The sequence below is a fragment of the Hypanus sabinus genome, chromosome 5 (assembly GCF_030144855.1).
Source record: "Hypanus sabinus isolate sHypSab1 chromosome 5, sHypSab1.hap1, whole genome shotgun sequence".
NCBI classification, from domain to species: domain Eukaryota; kingdom Metazoa; phylum Chordata; class Chondrichthyes; order Myliobatiformes; family Dasyatidae; genus Hypanus; species Hypanus sabinus.
This window is the reverse complement of record NC_082710.1, coordinates 46,191,645-46,206,682: the sequence shown is the minus strand read 5'-3', so window position 1 is coordinate 46,206,682 and position 15,038 is coordinate 46,191,645. Positions and strand designations below refer to the sequence as shown.

The 15,038-nt window shown below is 37.8% G+C and overlaps 1 protein-coding gene across 2 annotated transcripts in view; it reads left to right on the top strand.

Moving 5' to 3' along the window:
* Positions 1–15,038, top strand: part of shc3 (SHC (Src homology 2 domain containing) transforming protein 3) — a 138,272-nt gene that overhangs the window by 90,080 nt on the left and 33,154 nt on the right. For both annotated transcript variants that reach the window (XM_059969895.1, XM_059969894.1), the window contains exons 6-7: positions 510–561; positions 5,729–5,855. In XM_059969895.1, the coding sequence (XP_059825878.1) occupies positions 510–561; positions 5,729–5,855 (179 nt within the window). The remainder of the gene's footprint in view (positions 1–509; positions 562–5,728; positions 5,856–15,038) is intronic.

Sequence of the window (15,038 nt, the reverse complement as noted above, 5' to 3'; positions counted from 1 at the left end):
ATTATTTCAGCCAAGATAGGCTCTCTCTGAATGGTCTGAAATTCCAAACTATGATAAGAACCTTCCCCCACTTCATCTGTATTTTAATGCTCTTCACCAGGTTCTCTTGCACTATCTATACCATCTGAATCACAGAAACAGGTATGCTTTCTATGTAAATGCCTCTTCATAACCAGTCCTGGTGATAAATGAGAGGGGTTTAGGATAAGGTTTTCAATTAGATTTTTGTCATAATAGTCAACTTCCCTCCCTAGCTGAAAATCTGTCTGAAGTTGCAGCTTGCTTTCCCTGTGTTGTGTGTAATAACAAACTAACACTGTATTCCAATCAGCAACTCTTGTGACAAAAATGAATTACTTTAAAGTTTAGTATATAAAATACAGTGGGAAAAAATAAAGGTTAAATATGCAGTATAATATACACTTCACAGTGAATAAAATGAACTACTTTGTTATAATTTTTACTGTATGTCATTCCTTGGAGTTATTTTTCTTCTCTCTACATAACAGGACACCACAGATTATGTTGCATATGTAGCAAAGGACCCAGTGAACCGTCGAGGTAATTAATGTTTTCATTTGCTTTTGATTCCCTATGGGTCCCTGATTTTTTTTTTAGAACGAATTGCACTAAAATTAATGTGACAAGTATGTCTTCAATACACTTGATAAGATAAAGTTGAAAACATTTAGGAAGAATGGATTTAATGGTTTTGATGTATATATTATACTGGAGAAATCTTATTAAGATATATAACAGCATCAATATGTCATAACATTTCAACATGTTTATTATTTCCAAATTTCACTTAAATATACCACAAGAAAGAGGGCTAAATTTCAAGAAGGTTGTAAATTTATGGATGGATTTTTTTTTTAACTGTATCTTAAATAAATGTGCATCTGTTGTTGAAAAATTGTAGCTGGAATGAATTTGCTCTTTCCGGGAGTAAAAATATTTGAAACTTTTCTCCCTGTCAGAATGGAGGTATCCTATTACAAAGTTGTCATATCTTATTATGACACTTTCTGACAGTTTGTCACCTATTGAAAACTGTGATATCCGAGTGGGTAATTGAGGGATAATTTGAAGGACCATATGGCTACAACATTCGTATTGAATAGTGCACTCACATGCAAATCATTATAAATACTTACCTAACATTACGAACTACAGCATAGAAGTGACTGCTTGAAGTAAAACAGTACACATGCTTCATGCACCCTTATGACAGTCTGCTTTTTAAATTTTAATGATGTTATTGGCAGCGTATGAACAGTGGATAGTACAATACAATAAAGGTGCATAAAAGAGTTATGCTAATGTTATCAAAGGCAATTTGTAGGCTGAGATTTATTACAATTTTGCAGAAAGCATGTATTTATAATGTAGAGGCAAGATATACAGAGAAATTAATTCAACTCCCTTTGACTTCAATTAATTCTTTCTTCCCTATGGACGTATTGTAGGATTGAAGTAAATGTATAATCAATATTAATACTGGGCTTTTGATGGTAGTTTGCTTCCATTGCTGTTTTGACCATGGTATTTGGCTGCTTAGATTTCATACCAAAGACAAAGTGGGTGTTAGATGAATATTCGGGAATTACTTAAATAGAAGAGAACTTTGCATAAATTTAGCTTCAGTGCAAAAGGTTAAAGGTTGTTGGGCCACGTAATTATTCTCTCACAGGGTAGGGGAATGTAAAACTAGAGACCATTGGTTCAAAGTGAGAGCAGAAAGGTGTAAAGGTGATTTGAGAGGGTCAGCTTTCTCACAGAGTGGTGAGTATGTGGAATGAGTTGCCAGAGGAAGTGGCTGAGGTGGGTATAATTTACAAGTTGATAGGACTTTTGGTTTGGTACATGGATGGAAATGACTTTGAGAGATATGAGCCCAATATAGTCAGGTGCGACTAACTCAGGTAGGCATCTTGGTTAACATTGGTGAGATGGGTCAAAGGGTCTACTTCCATGCTGTATGACTCTTGAGGGTGTTAACATTCATGAATTTTTTATTTAGAAACCCCCTTGGTTTCTGAGCAAACTTGTGGGCCTGAAGATAGCTAAGTCCGCTGGGCCTGATGGAATGCATCCCAGGGTACTGAAAGAAATGACAGAAGTTATAGTAGAAGCTTCAGTGATAATTTACCAAAATTCTCTGGACTCTGGGCAGGTCCTGGTGGATTGGAAGATGGCAAATGTCATGCCACTGTTCAAAAAAGGAGGTAGGCAAGAGGCAGGTAACTATAGGCCAGTTAGTTTAACATCTGTAGTTGGGAAAATGCTTGAAGCTATCATTAAAGAAGAAATAGCGAGGCATCCAGAAAGAAATGAATCCATCGGGAAGGCACAGTATGGATTCAGCAAAGGCAGGTGTGTCTGACAAACTTACTGGAGTTCTTTGAGGATATAATGAGTGCAGTGGATAAAAGGAACAGATGGATATTATTTATTTGGATTTCCAGAAGGCGTTCGATAAGGTGCTGCATAAAAGACTTATCCATAAAATAAGGAAGTACAGAGTTGGGGTAATGTATTATCATGGATAGTGGATTGGTTAACCAATCGAAAGCAGAGACTTGGGATACATGGGTGTTATCCCGGTCGGCAATCAGTGATGAGCGGTGTACCACAGGGGTCGGTGCTGGGCCCACAATTGTTCACAATATTCATTAACGATCTGGAAGAAAGGACTGAGTGTAGTGCATCTAAGTTTGCTGATGATGCTAAATTGAGTGGAAAAGCAAATTGTGCATAAGATACGGAGAGTCTGCAGGGAGATATAGATAGGTTAAATGAGTGAGTAAGGGTCTGGCAGATGGAGTACAATGTTGGTAAATGCGAGGTCATCCACTTTGCAAGGAAGAATGGAAGAACAGCTTATTATTTAAATGGTAAAAATTTGCAGCATGCTGCTGTGCCGAGGGACTTGGGAGTGCTTGTGCATGAATCACAAAAGGTTGGTTTGCAGGTGCAGCAGGCTATCAAGAGAGCAAATGGAATGTTGGCTTTCATCGTTAGAGGGATTGAATTTAAGAGCAGGGAGGTTATGCTGCAACTATACAGGGTACTGGTGAGGCCGCACCTGGTGTACTGCGTGCAGTTCTGGTCCCCTTACTTGAGGAAGGTTATACTGGCTTTGGAGGCAGTGCAGAGGTGATTCACCAGGTTGATTCCAGAGATGAGGGGGTTAGACTATGAGGAGAGATTGAGTTGCCTGGGACTGTGTCCACTGGAATTCAGTTGAATGAGAAGAGATCTTATAGGAACATATAAAATTATGAGAGGTGTAGATAAGATAGAGGCAAGAAAGTTGTTTCCACTAGTAGGTGAGACTAGAACTAGGGAACATAGCCTCAGGATTCAGGGGAGTAGATTTACAATGGAGATGAGGAGGAAATGCTTTTCCCAGAGGGTGGTGATTTGTGGAATTCTCTACCAATGAAGCAGTGGAAGCTACCTCAGTAAATATATTTAAGACAAGGTTGGATAGATTTCTGTATAGTAGGAAATTAAGGGATATTGGGAAGAGGCAGGTGGGTGGAGATGAGTCCATAGCTGGATCAGCCATGATCTTATTGAATGGGGGAGCAAGCTTGATGGGCCAGGTGGCCGACTCCAGCTCCTATTTCTTATGTTCTTATGTTGTCATAAATATTTCTGACGTACATCAAATTGTTGATTGGCTTTACTGGACTTTCTTCATTTTACATCCCCACATTAAAATGAATTGATATATGAAGAACACGGTCTATCAAAATCATTTACTTTCTCCATTTCTTCAGATTAAAAGCTGAAATATGGTGCTTCTTGAGACAGAGTTACTTTACCTGCCTCAGAAATAGTATCTAAAGGCTTTCTGTCCTTTTGGTTCAACATTGCCCCATTCTAATGATGGAGTGAAGGTATCCCTACCATTGGGTCCCATGAATCTGAACATATGATTGTGACATGACTACAAATGTTTTAGATTCCCCTATGTACACTAGGCCAGCAACCCACTGACGAATGCAGTCTAGAGTAAGATAAGGACATAATAACATTACATTTAATTTATAATACATGGCAGGGGAACACTGACCTGTAGAATCCCGCTTCTGTTCTATGTGGGCAGGAGGAATCTGCAATTGGAGTGACCAATTACCTTCATGATGTACTTGGAACAGTCTATGGGCTTATTCTGACACACCCATGATGGTGAGGTGTGTATGGATTACATATTGGGAACCACCAAAAGTAGAAAAAGAGAGCTAGCATAGTATCGTCCTGTAGTCATAATCCTTCGGGTATTGCTAGAGGAGATGACTTCTTAGCAGCTATACTTGCTGAGAAGTCATCTACTCTCTGCACAAGGGGGTAAGACAAAGATTGTGATAGGGGATTCAAAAAAGAAAATGGTTGCTCTTCATTTCAGTACAGGAGCCAGGATGACCGACTGCAGAGCTTTAATGAGAGTTGTTCTGGAGTTTAATGTGCAGCTTTGATTTCCTTATTTGGGAAGGTTGTCCTTGTCATGGAGTTGGTGTAACAGAACTTAACAAGTCTGATTCCTAGGATGGTTGGATTGAACGTTTGAGCAAAAATTGGTGTGGTTAGATTTGTATTCACTACAGCACAAAAGACATCCTCAAAGAAACATAAAATGCTAACAGGACTACAGAGATTAGATTCAGGAAGAAAGCTCTGAGAGCATGGAAAATCAAAAACCAGAGCTTGAACTGAGATCAGGAGAAATTTCTTCCCCCTGTGGGTTGTGAACTTATGAAAGGCTCTAATATGGAAGGCAACAGAGGCCAAGTTATTAAATACAGTGGAAAACGGTGGGTACATTTCTTGATGTCAAAATGATCAAGGAGTATGGAGAGAAGCCAAGAATAGGGTATGAAATAGATAATCAGCCATGCTCATTTTGAATGGAAGTGCAAACCCAGAAGACTGAATGGCTTTCTTCAGTTATTACTTTTAAAGGTTTATTCCAATAGAAGGAAAAAAAAATAGCTGATGAATATTTCTCCTTGCGTTGCTTCTTCTAGAAACGAAATAAAAGGTATGATTTACAGGCCAATTAAAATAACAGCTTCTCCAAAGAGTATGATTGAAGTACTTCTGTCAGCTGACCCCTGGCTTTACTTTTAACTGCCAGATCAGTGTTCCATGTGGTGCTGTTACTTAGGCATGGAATTGATTTTATTAAATAATTAATATAATCTCCCAGTTTGATACAAGGCATAGAAATACCAAAGCAATGTGTAGAAATTTTATTTTAGTACTTCATGTGAAGGAAATAGCTCTGAAATAACATTTGTTTCTGGTAGCGATTTAGGGGGAAAAAACCTCAATGTCTAATTAATAAAAGCATTAAAGAATTCCATATCGTACAATACCTTGTTTTTAAGTAGCCAAGCCTGCTTACATCATTTAGAACAACAAAACATTTAACTCAGTTCATTGAGATAATGCAAAACCATTACCAATTCCTATTTTGACCACATACATGTGTCGAGTTATCCATTTTGTGGAATCCATAGTGAACCAGTCAGACTACAATTCCAGTGTTGTTCTGCCATGCAGTGAATACAGTGAATTTACTTCTGTGAATTTGCCACTATTGATTTACTTGCAGCTAGTGGAACGAATCTTGTGCTTAATTTGACGGCTAAAGTTAATTCAAGAAGAATCATATATAAGCTGAAATGTGACTGCTGTTACTTAAATGTTTTTGAAGCATGCCATATATTGGAATGCTGCGATGGGTTGGCTCAAGATGTTATCAGTACCATAGGCCAAGCTTTTGAACTTCGATTCAAGCAATATCTACAGTGTCCTCCTAAGATATCTAGTATACACAGCAGGTGAGTACTGCTAGTCTTATCAATCGTTTTGTTATTCTAATTAACAATATATTTTAGAAGTGTATTTTTATTAACTAAAAAAAACCAATAAAAGCAAGTTCAGAGTAGAATTCTTGAAAGCATGTAGCGGGAAACTGAATGTAAATGAAATTCTCCATCTTTTCCCTATTATTAATTGGAAGTTTAATTGTATTAATTGGAGTTAATGATGTTAGAAGTGGGAATGGAAATCTTTCCTTTTATAAGCACCTAGTGTAAAAAGGTTAACCAGCAGTATTGCGTAAAACACAGTTTACTCTGTTCAACATCACTAGATTTTTATGGCCATCAAGCATTGCTAGCTGAGGCACTGTAAAACCAAGTTCAAAGTTAGAAACAATCCTTATAATGTTGTTCAGATTTCAAACTCAGAGATGTGTAAGTATGGCAATTTTCCCTTTTCCTGCTGCAGTCTTCCTCCAGCTTATAGGAGCGAAAGATTTAAAGTACAATTTCCATAAGTACATAATCACTAATATCTGGAATGGGATTGTGAAGATGTATTTACATGGAATGGTAGTAATGAGATGGTTTAATCTATCATTCAGAACTAATTTGCAATGCAGAAACCAGATTTAAATTCCTGTATCATTTAGGTTCTAGATTTGTTCTGTGGCTCTATGAATGCAAGGAGATGGTGGATGAAAGGAATCTAATGCAATAAGGCTGTTGGATCACAAAAAATATTATTATTTTTCTCTTTAAAATGAATTTATAAAGCATTCAGGAGCACCTTTGCACATTTTACATTAATTTCTGATTTTAGCTTGTTTGTAATTATTTTTGCATATGAAGATTAAAAGTACAAATAAATATGCTCCATTCTTTTTGAAGAATCTGCTACTGCAAGCTAAATGTTGAATGGAGCAAATACTTTATTTTGACTTGATCAATAATGTACCACACAACCCATTCCATTCATCAGTTAAGTATATTCCAAGAAAATGAATTATGATGCTGTATTCCTTTCTGATTAATCCCCTTTGTTTCACTAAACTGCAACTAAAGAGATTGTAACGACTTTACTGTTTTTGACCAAGCAGATGCTTGATAATCATTTCAAATATTATCATGCACAGTGGAATTGTTTCTGTCAGTACAGATATGTAAACAATCAACCACCTGCTGATAAGGGTTTTTTAATCTGAGTGTTAAGAAAGCATAAATTTAAATGTAAAACAATTCCCAGTCTGTCTTCAGTCAATTCATCTGAGATGGTAAACATAACATTTTTTTAATGCTTGGGTTGTAACATGTAGTCCCAGTCAGTCTCTAGCTCTTCAGATCTCACTATAATTCTGGAATTAATATTAAAATAGTAGCACTAAAGTCATTCAGGAGTAGTTTTTATTGCATAAATATGAGGTGAAATTTTCAGTTGGCAATGTGCTGGGAGGAGGAAAGTTCTGGCATTAAGTGATAAACCGGTAAGTTAGAAAAGCATGTCCATCAGGTTTCTGTGGGACTCAGCTGCTGTTTCTCTGACTCTGCCAGCAATTTCCCATCAGATGTTAGAAAGTTCAGAATTTCTAGCTGCCTATGTCGAAGCAGATGGCCTGAAATGCCTGACAGCTCAGTGACTGTTTTTTTTTTCAATACCGTCATCAAGGTGTTGAATGGCAAGGAAGTGTCCTGCAGTTTCACAGAACTTACACTGGAAAAGCTTTACACTATTTTTAAAATATTATAAATTTCTCAGGTAAATTTCCAGCAAGGTATGTATTTATTGGCCACCCTAAATTGCCCTAGAGTATGGTGGGGGACCTCCTAGAATTGTTTTAGTTCTTCTTGTGCGGTTTGTCAGTTTTATTGGACAGGAAGATTCGGTTGTGAAGAAATGCGGGCTTAGCAACTTCCATGCGCCCACTGTCCTTGCCCTTCTTGGTGGTAGAGATGTATGTTTGGGAAGAGCAATTGAAGCAGCTTCAGTAGCTTCCTATTTATGCTACACATTGCAGTGACTGTGCACCATTGGTGGAGGGAAGGGGTGTCTAGTTACTCAGAGGGCTGCCAGTCAAGCAAGTTGTTTTGTCCTGGATGGTGCTGATTTTCTTGCCTCGACCAAGCAAGTATTCCAACCCACTCCTTACTTGTGCCTTGCTGAAGGTGTAAATACTTTGAAAATTTTCTCTTAACAGCCAATACTTGCATGTTGTTGAGTCTTGCAACATTCAGGCAATGATTAAGTTTTTTGTTTGAGGAATTGTGAATGGAATTGAGTACTTTGCTATGTTCAGTAAAGGTACACATTTCTAAATTTATAATGGAATAAACAACATTGATTAAACAGCTGAAATACGTTGGGCCTTGTGGAATTCCTGCACTGATGCCAAAGCCAGCATGGTTTCTGTAGAGGGAAATCTTGTCTGACAAATCTGTTAGAGTTCCTTGAGGGAGCTATCAGCTGGGTGGAGAAGGAGAGGCAGTGGATGTTATTTACTTGGATTTTCAGAAGGCATTTGATAAGGTTCCATACATGAGGTTGCTTAACGAGATAAAATCCCATTGCATTACAGGAAAGATACTGGCATGGACAGAGAAATAGCTGACAGGTAGGAGGCAGTAAGTGGGAATAAAGGGGACCTTTTCTGGCTGTCTGCCAGTGACTAGTGGTGTTCCTCAGGGGTCAGTATTTGGACCGCTACCTTTCACATTGTTTGTCAATGATTTGGATAATGGAATTGATTGCTTTGTGGCAAAGTTTGCAGATATGAAGATAGGTGAAGGGTTAGGTGTGCTGAGGATGCAATGTGATTGCAGGAGGACTTAGACAAATTGGAAGAACAGGAAAAAAATGGCAGACGGAGTACAGTGTTGGGAAAAGTACGACCATACATGTTAGTAAAAGGAACAGAAGTGCAGACTATTATCTAAATGGGGAGAAAATTCAAACATCAGAGGTGCAAGGGCATCTAAGTTTATGGCGAGAAGGCAGGTGTATGGGGTTGAATGGGATTTGGGATCAGCCATAATGAAATGGTGAGCAGACTTGATGGGCTGAGTGGGGTAGTTCTGCTCCTATGTCTTACGGTCTTATGGTCCTAGTCTGGCATGATTGACCTCAAATCATCACAACTATCTTTCTCTGTATGATGTCACCGACTGGAGCTTCTCTTCCCTTGTTGGTAATTGACTTCAGTTTTCCCTCAGTGCTTTGTAACTCATTAGTCAAATTTGACATAACTATCAAGGGCAGTCACTTTGACATCATTCTGGAATCCAGGTCTAGTCCATATGTGACAAGGTCCAGAGTTCAACGTACAAAGTTCAAGTATAAGTATGTATACATCATGATTACACCGCAGTTGTTCCACAGTTGGAGTACATCTCTGTAACATTACCATTTATTTTTATGTTGGCGTTACATTTGGAGTTTCAGAATAACAGAATGCTTCCCTTAGTCAAACCATTTTTATACGTATATCATTGGTTACATACTGGAACGTTGATCTAAATTTCTTTTAGAAGAGGTTTGGAAAGATTAAAACATTTAAAGGGCAGTGCTGATTCTAAGGTAATGAGTAAGATTTATCACACTTAAAAGAACATTGTGTGGGCTTGAAAAGTCAGTTCTTTTTTTAAAAAATCAATTACATAAAATCATGATTCATTTTCTCAATCAGTTACCATGACAATAGAAATTATTTGATTGTACTTTTTACTAACAACTTAAAAGAGAAGGTAATAATGGATAACCAACCAATTCTTCTGTCAACTTTATCCTTCAATTATTGCCTCTCGCTTTGTGATTAGATTTCTTGATCTCTCGCTGAATAATAGGACAAATGTAATATAGCTGAATGTGAAGAATTGTTGTTGTGTCTATACCTGTAGAATTGTAGCAATTAACATGACAAAGGTCTCTTCAATTGAAATGAAAACAGTTCTGCATTTCTTCATATTCATTACATGCATGGTACATACTTCTTTCATTTATAGATATTAATTTATTCCTAATTTCAAGCTTGGTAAAACTTAACAGAAAACAGTAATGAGATTAATTATTTCCATAGAACCATCGAACATTTCAGCACAGAAACAGGCCTTTTGGCCCTTCTTGGCTGTGCCAAAACATTTTTCTGCCTAGTCCCACTGACCTGCACCTGGACCATATCCCTCCATCCACCTCTCATCCATATACCTGTCCAAGTTTTTCTTAGATGTTAAAAGTGAGCCCACATTGACTACTTCATCTAGCAGCTCATTCTACACTCCCACCACTCTGTGTGAAGAAGCCCCCCCATGTTCTCTTTAAACTTTTCCCCCTTCACCCTTATCCCATGTCCTCTGATTTTTTTCTTCCCTAACCTCAGTGGAAAAAGCCTGCTAGCATTCACTCTATCTATACCCATCTTAATTTTATATACCTCTGTCAAATCTCCCCTCATTCTTTTACACTCCAGGGAATAAAGTCCTAACCTATTGAACCTTTCTCTGTAACACAGTTTCTCAAGTCCCGGCAACATCCTTGTAAACCTTCTCTGCACTCTTTCAACCTTATTAATATCCTTCCTGTAATTCGGTGACCAAAACTGCACACAATACTCCAAATTCAGCCTCATCAATGCCTTATAAAACCTCATCATAACATTCCAACTCTTATACTCAATACTTTGATTTATAAAGGCCAACGTACCAAAAGCTCTCTTTACAACCCTATCTACCTGTGATGCCACTTTTAGGGAATTATGTATCTGTATTCCCAGATCCCTCTGATCTACTGCACTCCTCAGTGCCCTACCATTTACCTTGTATGTTCTACCTTGGTTTGTCCTTCCAAAGTACAATACCTTACGCTTGTCTGTATTAAACCCCATCTGCCATTTTTCAGCCCATTTTCCAGCTAGTCCAAATCCCTCAGCAAGCATTGAAAACCTTCCTTATATAATTTCCTTATATTTTGAGGAAATTGTCAGCTGCATTGTTCAGGCATCTGCTTTTTGTTAATTTTTTTTCCTAGAAGATTTGGAAAAAAATGATAGTGATGCAAAAGTTGGAAATACAAAATAAAACTGAAATATTCAACAGGTCGTGAGGCAACTTTGGAGGGAGAAAGAATGTCCCTATATAAGGGAGATGACCTTTTATCATTCTCTTATTTGTACTATGTTTCTCAGACAATGGGTGGACATCATTGTCAGGTTAGTACAATGGCAATTCAATCCGGAGAAGTGTGAATTAACATATCTGGAGCAGTGTACTCACGTGGGAATTGAGTAATGCAGCAGGTAGTGCAGCTACCTTGTAGTTCCAGAGGTTCAGGTCTGACCCTGACTCTGACCTTGACTGTTGCCAGTGTACAGTTTGCATGTCCTTGTGATTGCATGTAGGTCAGATGGAGGAACTAAGAATAGACGGTGGGATTAGCTGATGACATTCATGAAAAAAAATGGTATTAGGGTTAACTGGATCCCTGTTGGTCAGCGCAGATATAGTGGGTCAAAAGACTTGTTCCCATGCTGTAATGAAAGGTATAGAGGAAAGGAGAAGCTTAAGCTAAATGTTCATAGATCCACGAAAGCATTAGACCAGATAGATTAATGGTTAAGAAGTTATATTTAATTAGACAAGCTGTAGGATGTAAAGTAGGAGTGAGGCCTCAGCAAAAATAATGTCTACAATTCTGGTCACCAGATTACAGAAAGAACATGACAGCATTAAGAAAAGTGCATAGGAAATTCTTGAGGCCAATGAAGTGCCTGAGGAATTTTAGCTAAGAGTTATTGGAAGATACAGGAGCCTGAAGACCCATAACTCAAATTTCAACAATAGATTCTTCCCTGCTGCCACCAGGACCCTGAAGCAACAGGAAACTTTAATTCCACCCTGGAACACATTTCTCTCAGTATGTTATTTTTGTTTATTCTGTCATGTGAGTTATAAATAATTAATGTTAATGTAAATATATTTAATTTATATTTGCTATGTTCATGATGTCGCTGCACTTCAGAAAGCAAGCTTTCGTGGCATTTATACCCTGGGTAGGCATGCCCATGACAACAAATTTGAACTTGAACTTGCACAGAAACAATAGTCAAACTAACATCCTTTCTGTATACATTTTGATAAATATTTCATTTAAAAATTTAACATATGCATCTGGCAAATGAGGCTTCCTACAGGAAGCTTGAAGTCAGAAAACTACTCCTATAATGACATTTAATTGTGTATTGCCTCAGAATCATTCTCAACAAATGAATCTTGTATATATGTATGTTTTTAATTTGAAATAACAGCACCAGGAGCATTTAAATTAATTTTTTCTTGTTATGGATCCCACATTTTGTGGGTGTAAGTGGAAAGCAATAGTAAGGAATTTAATTCCCTAGGTATTTAAATGGCCAGAATTCAAACATGAAAAGTGGGTAAACAATCAAAAAAATCTCAGTACCCATATCAACAAAACTCGAAACTGCCAGCATTCACTATTAGGAAATCTGATTTGATCAGCTGGGCATATAAAGTACACCAGAGAGTATGAATGGCCCCATCACACCTGAAAAGAAATTACCTAGGCATGAAAAGAAAGTATTGATATGCTCCACAGTTGAAGAAATATTCGACAACATTCGCCCCAGAGGATTGTTCTCAATTTACCCTAATGAACCACTCACACTCACAACTCCCCTTCCTGCAATTATCAGCAAGGCAATTAGGTCTCTCAAGGTAGTTCCTGCCTGCAATGCCCTGCACTCCACAAGACATTCTTGTCAAAAATACCAACCGATGCCTCAAAAGAGCCTTGACAGCCCAATAAATCATGCTGCCAGTCTTATTACCAGCTGCTAAAATAATCCAAATCATTTGAAGGTCTGTGAATGTCTCTAAAGTTCATAAACATTTAAAAATAAAAACAATTAAATATTAATCATACTGATAAAAATAAATAATGTTTTTATTATTAAAAACTAAATACAATAAACATCAATAACACTAGAAAATAGATTTAAATACATTTAAGTTAGTTAACTACAGAATTAATTTAAAAATGCAAATTACCTAAAACTTGCATCTCCCTTGGCACAATAAATGAGACAGGTTCAGTAGACAGATTTTTCTTAGTTTAAGTAGCTGAAATAACAAAGAAGTGACATTCTATTGTTTTTCTGCTTGAATCCCCACTGCGAAAAAAAGGACTCAACTCTATTGCAGGAAAGGATTCAACTTGCCATCATTAACCCCACCAAATGTTGGTTCGGCTAAAAATGCTCACCAGCCTTGAATGCATTGCAGGATTCAGGGAGGGAGAAGTTCAGTTTCTCGCTGCATGTACTGGTTCACTTCCTTACAGCAACTTACAATGGATTGGTTTTGCCATTGGAACAGATTGGCTATCTCAAACATCACACCTTCACACCACACTATTATGACAGTGCTGCAGAGACTGCAAGATATTATAAATAATGATAATTTTTGTATCATTTCTGTTTTTGCATTAATTTTAATTTAACTATTTACTATACATATATATACTTACTGTAATTGATTTACTTATTCATTTTTTCCTATATTATCATATATCATGTTGTACTGTTGCCGTAAGTCAGTGTATTTCAGGACGCTAAGCCAGTGATATTAAATTTGATTCTGTTTCTGATTTCGAATTAAGGAGAGTTTAAAATGTTATATGTGACAGTGATACATTATTAAGAGCGGCAATTGCTGTTTCTCAGCAGTAATTTACAGTACAATGTACAAAAATGACATTAGCAATGAAATCACTGGTCAAGGGTGAATAAATACACCTTCTTTACAGTTTTCACTTGTGTTCTGCCATTGTGATGCTGAACAGCAGAAAGTTTCTTCAGTTGTACACTAGGGAGTTGTCTGCACGAATCTTCCAACAAGTTTGGAGGATGTTGCAAAATACCCCCTCAATAATCAGCTAGTAGTTTCTCAGGCGCTTCTAAATGCAGATTTTGATTTACATGTTTCAGTTTAGTTTCTTGATAAAATACTGGTGTGACAATATGTGCCATTTATCTATTGAAAGTTGCTGTTAAAACAGGTTGCCTACATAGATGAGAATTTGGGCGTCAAGGTAGTGTAGCTGTTAGCGTGACGCTATTTCAGCTTGGGCCGTTCTGATGTTCAGAGTTCAATTCCAGCGCCATTCTGTAAGGAGCCTCCCCGTGGAATGCATGTGTTTCCCCCAGCTGTTCCAGTTCTCTCTCAGTCCAAAGGTGTACTGTGTACGTTAAATGGTCATTGCGAATTGTCCCATGATCAGATTAGGGGTTGTGGGGTTGCTGGTGCAACGGGGCCCAAAGGACTGGATGGGTCTGCTCCTCGCACAATTGAAAGATAAATAAAGAGAAGAATGTGATGGAAGTTGCTGAAACATTCATCGCCAACAAATCAATGGCAGCCTTGTCAAATGTGCATCCATAACTGCAGCCATCTGGCTATACAAATGCAAAAAAACACTCTGCATCCTTAAGAGGATAATCATATGCTTAGTAAAAAGAAATGCCTCCGTTCCATGAATATTGTTCCGGAGGATTTTGGATATATATATACATACCAATAACAGGATGTTCAACAAAATTAAAATTGTTCATTGTTAAATTGGTTTATTATTGTCATATGTACTAAGGTACAAGGGAAAAATTGCCTTTATACCATTCATACAGATCAATTTATTACAACAGTGCATTGAAGTAATCCAAGGTAAAACAAGGACAGAGTAATGCATGCAGTGACAGAGAACGTGCAGAGCAGGCAGACAATTAGAAGCAAGGTTATAATGAGTTAGGTAGTGAGGTCAAGAGTCCGTCTTATTGTACTAGTCCTGTAACTTCGGGATTTGCTGTCTTTGAGCCTGGTGGCTAGCGCTTCTAGGCTTTTATATCTTCTTCCCGTTGGGAAGGAGGGGAAGTAAGACTGGCCAGGTTGGGTGAGATCTTGATTACGCTAGCTGCTTTACTGAGGCAGTGAGAAATATAGACAGAACCCATGGAGGAGGGATTGGTTTCCATGATGTGCTAAGCTGTGTCCACAGCTCGCTGTGGTTCCTTGCTGTCACAGGCAAAGCACTTGCATGCAGATAGTACGTTTTCTATGGCCCATTGATAAAAATTGGGAAGGATCAAAGGCATGTGTCAAATTTCTTCAGCCTCCTGAGGAAATAGAGGCACTGGTGAA